Source organism: Zea mays, chromosome 7 (genome assembly GCF_902167145.1).
Source record: "Zea mays cultivar B73 chromosome 7, Zm-B73-REFERENCE-NAM-5.0, whole genome shotgun sequence".
NCBI lineage: Eukaryota > Viridiplantae > Streptophyta > Magnoliopsida > Poales > Poaceae > Zea > Zea mays.
The window spans coordinates 182,269,844-182,275,843 of NC_050102.1; the positions used below are offsets into that span (position 1 = coordinate 182,269,844).

At 53.9% G+C, this 6,000-nt stretch overlaps 1 protein-coding gene across 1 annotated transcript; it reads right to left on the bottom strand.

The window, feature by feature from the left end:
- Nucleotides 1–1,442: 1,442 nt before the first annotated feature.
- On the bottom strand, nt 1,443–5,025 carry LOC100193251 (uncharacterized). The gene is made up of 3 exons (NM_001358694.1): nt 4,735–5,025; nt 3,777–3,948; nt 1,443–3,670 (listed from the first exon to the last, which is right to left on the bottom strand). Exons 2-3 carry the CDS (start codon nt 3,886–3,888, stop codon nt 1,569–1,571), a joined length of 2,214 nt encoding a protein of 737 aa, NP_001345623.1. The 5' UTR covers nt 3,889–3,948; nt 4,735–5,025; the 3' UTR covers nt 1,443–1,568.
- Between the last annotated feature and the right edge of the window lie 975 nt (nt 5,026–6,000).

Here is a 6,000-nt window from a genome sequence, read left to right on the forward strand (position 1 = left end):
TGGTCCCCAGCGGACCCACGCCTAGATCCTAAGAAAGGAACCGGGGCCTCACTCAGATCCCCCTTTTGGAGCTCATTGAGCGCCATGATCTCGACCATCGAGGGAAGCATGGTCTTGCAGAGGCTATGGGAGAACAACAGGAGATTGAAGTGAAAGTTGAGGAGCTTGCAAAGTTGTGAAGCTTTTGTTACTTTAGTAATGCACATAACATTTATGAATTGTATCTTTTGTTTGCCCATCCACTTTGATATTCTGTTGCACTGGACCGGAGTTAACGCATACAGATTACAATAGGGAAACGATGTGCCGAAATCCATGGTAGAATCGGTTCAATATCATCATTTTTGTATGCATGGTCCTTTGAACTAATTGATGAATGGTTTGTTCATTCATTATAGAATTAGTTTCATATGCATCTTTTATGTATTAACTTCTTCTGATAATATGTGGTGTTCGTTTTTATGTAATCGTTGTGTACTAATATTTTGTCAAATATTTTATATGTCGTTGTAATACACGGGCACCTAACTAGTAACAAATCATATGAAGGGTGAATGATTCATTACGGTCGGCTGCGGAGTGCAGCAGCCATTGAGTGTGGCTCGGGCATACAATCGACTGATAGGTTATTTCATGTTTCCTTTTGATGTGGTAGTTATTAACCATTGAGCGCAACATGGTTCCTTTCTAAACACTAGGATGAAAAGATACTCCTTTCATTCAAAAGTATTTATCATAGTTAAATTTGCACATTCTTTTATGCGTATATTTGACCACTTCTGGAATATATTTTAAAATACTTCTTTTTTTGAGATTTTTGCAAATATTTTTTCCAATGCATTTCTAAACACATAGCTTGCATGTTTTTTCTAACTGAAATATTTAATCGTTTATGTTTGTAGCTCTATTGGCCTAACTACAAAAGTTTGTTCTAACTCCTAAACGATGTGTTCTTTTATGACCGCGGAAAGTATAGAGAGAAAGATAGTATGTGCAAAATTTTGTCGTTCTTAGGATATGTTTGGTTATCGGCTAATTGTACCACTTTTGTCTAGACCTTGTTTGAGAGCAAGGCTATTGAAGAGGATTAAGGGGTTTAATTTCTTGCAAGAGATTATAGTCCCTTCAATCTCATCTAATCCTCTTACTTCCAAATAAACACCTAAGATAAGCCATTCAAATTTAAGAATTACCTTTAGATAGAAGTTAAGTAAAATATAATAAGTTAGACCGCAAAACAAACAACCTCTGCTGTCGTGTTTCAACTTACTGCAATGTTATCTTCGAAAAAAGACTTTGCAATATTGCATTAGAACGTCTGTTTCTTCACTAGGCACCTCGATTTTTCTTGTTCCTTAAAAAGTCCATAATGTTATTCTTTCTGAGACTCATCGCAGGATATTTACATTTCATTGAACAGCATTTTTCACGCTTCAAAAAATGGCAAACAAACAGCCTATAAATCCAATAGTGCGCCTAAAAGGAATAGCAAAACTATGAAATAAATTCCAATTCGAATTCCAAAACCCGAACCTATTCCTGCAATATACACAGGCCTTTCCTGCTATTTACTTGATCCTGATGGCTCCCGAGTCCCCTTGCCGCTTGCCGGGAATCCATGGGAGCGTCCAGCCGGACCCTTTCCTCGCTGATCTCTTCAGCGCACCAATGTCTTCATCGTCAGTGTCATCCAAGTCGTAGTCGTAGTCGTCATCGTCGATGCAAACGCCTTTCCCTTTCGTGTCGTGCTGTCTCACGTCAGGCGTCGTTCGCTCACTGAAGCTCTCGTACAGGTCAGGGGAGTGCCGCAGCAGCTCGCTAGCTGACCCGTACCCCATCAGCCGGTGCAGCCGTCCCACGCCTTTCGTCCCGTCGAGGGTGTCGAACGACGTGTTCCTCGAGACGGGCAGCCGCCGCTCGTCCTCCGTCGAGTAGCTGCTGAGGCCGAAGCCATCGATGAACGGCGCGAACGGGTCCGACCGTTGGTCGCCTGTGCCGCCGTGCAGCTCGGAGCCGTCTGTGCTGCACCGATTGACCGAGTCCTGGTAGGCTTTCTTCCTGGCCGGGTCCCTGTAGGAGTAGGAGAGGACGGTGGAGCAGGAGCCGCACCGCATCCTGCGCACCATCCTGGTCGAGACGGCGAAGTCGGCGGGCACCTGCACCAGCTTGAAGCAGCTGGAGCACACGATGAACGGCGCGCCCTTCAGTACTGGCCGGCAGTGGTTGCGGGGCGGCAGCCGCCGCTTGGGCTCCTTGGCTGCCGGGGGCTTCCGCGGCGCGGACGGCTCCAGCGCTCTGGGCCTGCAGCAGTATCCTCGGCAGCTGCTGCACTCCGGTTTGCCGTGGTGGCCGCAGCAGCCGTGCCCGTGATGGCACGGCCTCGGATCCACGTCATGGCAGCACGGGTGCGCTCTGCACTGGCGGTAGCGCCGGGATGGCAAGCCACGGGGAGGAGCCGCGGCTGGACGGGGCTTCGCCGCACGAGCTACGCTGCCACGGTGACCTTCGGCAGCAGAAGCGACGTGGCGAGCTCTGGCAGGGAGGCCCGAGGCCGCCCCCGCCACCGCGTGGGACACGTAGGCTTCTTGCCTGGGAAGACGAGGAGGGCGCGCGCGTGGCGCGTTGAGCTCGGGGGACTTGCTGAAAAGTTCAGAGAGATCGCCTTTCAGCTCATCCACCGTCTTCAGAATCTTCTTCCGCAGGGGCCGCAGATGTTCCTCTTGAACCTCGTGGCGAGAAGGGCTCGGCGCCTTTTCTCCGGCAGTAGCAGCTTCATCTTCGCGTGCAAGCTGAGCAGCCGCGGGTTGAGCCGATGATTTCGGTGCAAGTTCTTGGCGTCGGTCATGGTCGTAACGCGGCTGCTCTGCAGCTTCACCACGACGTTCCTTTCTCGCAGCATCGTTAGATTCGTCATGGCGTTTCATCCCCTTCTCCGTGTCATCCTGCAATTCAGGAGTGGCATCTCTGTTTCCTCCGGAGAAGCCGACACCACCGACGCCGGACTCCGCACCACTGGCATCTCGTGTTCCGCGGCCTTCAGAGTCGTCACGGACTTCCTGACCGGCCGCGCTCTGTTCGCGCCCTCTTTTCTCGATCAGTGCCGCTGCCGCTTGCTCAGGGACACGATTCCTCGCCGGCACGGGACCACCGGACTCGCCCCGTCTCGTCGTGTCGGCACTGGCGTCAGGTGTGCTGCTGGTGCTGGCAACGTCGCCGGAGCCACGGGTCGTCGCGTCGGTGTCTTGGCGCCTGATTCTCGCGGTGGTGTCAGGAGTACTGCTGGTGCTGGCAACGTCGCCGGAGCCACGGCTCGTCGCGTCGGTGCCTTGGCGGCGCCTGCTTCTCGCGGTGGCAACAGGAGTACTGCTGGTGCTCGCGACGTCACCGGACCCACGCGTCCCGGCCGACACGAGAGCGAGATCACCGGAACCATGCCGGGTGCCTGTCGCGTCGGTGTCTCGGTGCCAGCTGGTCCCGACGTCAGGAGGGGTCGGGGTGCCGGACCTGCTGGTGCTGGCGACACGAGGAGGGGTCGGGGTGCTGGACCTGCTGGTGCTCGCGACGTCGCTGGCGTCCAGGTGCCTGCTCTGAGGAGGCAGCCAGCTCCGCGCCGGCGACGCCCCGGCCGCGTCTCCCGTGCTGCCGGTGCCGGTGCCGGTACGGTTCTTTGCTGCACGATCGAGCACACGTCAGGAACCAAACGAAACCAAAACCTATGAGAGCAGAGCAAGCATCCAAACGCGAGCTCCAGAAATCGGAGTTGGACATGAGGTTACCTCGAAGGCTAGTGCCGCATCCGCCGCACTGGTACACCGGCGCGCTGGGCTCCTCGAGAACGCTGTGGCACCTCGGGCATCTCACGCGGCGAACTGAATTTTCCATGGGCATGCAGAACTCCAGGACATCCGGAGGACAGGTGGGTAGCTAGCTGGCGACGATCGGAGAAGGCTGCGTGTGGCGTCAAAAGCAAGCAACAGGGAAACACCATCAGCATTCTGTTCATGAGTTCATCTGTCTATTCTGGCGCCTTGTAATTGAAGAGATAAATAAACGGGCATCGCTAGCAGACAAATTCTGTGCTTATATGCCTAGCAGGCAAAGTCTGACGAGGTGGCGAATGGTATTGGTGACACAGAAAGAATGGTAAAAGCGACCCCGCTACGTTTGAACTGTTCTTTTTCGGTAAAAAATAAATGCATCAAAACGCTCATTTGCTGCCAACCAAAAGAAAAGAATGAGGGTAACAGTAAAACAGAAGTCCAATGTTCCAATCTTAATCTTGTCAAAACTCAAGACTTGTCAGCAGTCCCATAAAATTTTTAACAAATACAGTTGCAGACTCGTGTGGCTTGAGAGATAACTACTCCAAATCTATAATTGTGCGTGCCTACCAATGTTCCTCTTGATAGATTGGACTGTTTGGCAAACACATTTGCTTGTTCCAAGGGTTCTCTAGGGATTACCTTGCGATCGACAAAAAAAAAGAGGTTTAATCTGGGACACTTCAAACATCAGTCGGGAGTCCATTTCTATATGGATGCTATAATAATACTAATGGGCTGGAGCATTTTGGTCTCAAGTGATAACAATATCTTTCAAGGAATTCTGTCATCTATCTATAATCCGAAGTAGCGTAGGAGCAGTACCAAGAAACAAGCAGAGCAAAGAGAGAAAAGCAATTCCAAGAATGGGAACAGGAGCACAGCAGGCCGGGGGCGGAGGACTCACACTCACCTCTTTGTTTCCCCTTTCCCTCGTACGTTGCTCGTGTGCTGCGCCTTCCGTCGTCGCCAACTGCTCCTTGGACGGACTCCAGAACGCCTCCCTCCTCCGGCTCCGACTCCCTGTGGGTTTGGGCGGCCGAATGAATCGCCAGGGGGGAGACGGGATGGGCGCGTCGAGTTCGCTGAGCGGCAGCTCCTCCGCCTCCGCGGATACGTGGGTGGAGACCGGGGCCGGCACCGGGGGAGCAATAGAAAATGAAGAGGGGCGGCGGAGCGGAGGGTGAGGCCATGGCGCGTTCTCGGCAGATATTTATACGCGGTTGGCGGTGGCGGAGAAAGGGGGAGCCGGAGCCGGGGAGGGCGGGGGCGCGGCGGGTGCGGAGCGACCGCTTCAACGACAACGAGTGGTCTGGTGGAGACGTCCACTGTCTCTGCCTGCGGGGAGGGTGCGGGCTGGGGCCCTGGCGTGGGTGAGGTGAGGTGAGGTGAGGTGAGGGACTTGGCGACTGGCGGCGGGCGAGAGACCGTGTCGCCGACGCCAGCCGCGCGCGGCGCGGGTGACTGCCACTGCAACCGCGTCGTCGTCTCATCACGTAGGATCGGAACCGTGTCGCTTCTCTTCTGCCAGCGTGGTGTTTGGACCACCCCCCAAGCCGAGCGTGTGGTAGTGACCCGGTGGACTGGCTGGCGTGGCACGCGGCCGTTTTCTCCGGGGCCGACCGCGACGGCTTCCCTCTTGACGCGGCTGCTTCCCTCTTGACGGCTCCGTGTTCGGCCGCGGCCACGCGGCCCGGGTGGGGAAAGGGAAACGCGAGGCCAGGCTCCAGCGGGGTTTTTTTTCCCGGCGCGAGGTGGGCGCGGTAGCTGGAAAGGTCTTTTTAAAATCGATCGCACGTGCATGCGCTCCGCGAGCTCACGTACAGAAAGGCAGCTCCTGGGGCAAAGCCAAGCGTGGCCTACAGCGATTGAGGGGGTGCTGGGTTACACCCCGCTAAAATTTAGCCCCTGTCTCATCGAATGTTTGAACTTCCGTTCCGAGTATTAAATATAGTCGGATTATAAAACTAATTTGTCAGCCGAAGATTAAAAGACGAGACGAATCTAGTCCAGTTGATTGGGTCTATATTTCATACTCCTATTTAAAAGTCAAACGCTTGATGTGCCTCGGACTAAACTTTAGCAGGAGCAACCAAACACCCCCTGAGGACTACGTTCACACATACCTGCCCAGCCCTCGGGGAGTGTGGAGGATATACTAGGTTTTGTCCACAACCGA

Coding starts and splice junctions, on each gene's coding strand:
- LOC100193251 (NM_001358694.1), bottom strand. CDS start 3,888: ATGCCCATGGAAAATTCAGTTCGCCGCGTGAGATGCCCGAGGTGCCAC. Junction 3,671..3,776: donor ATGCGGCACTAGCCTTCGAG/GTAACCTCATGT, acceptor TCGATCGTGCAG/CAAAGAACCGTACCGGCACC.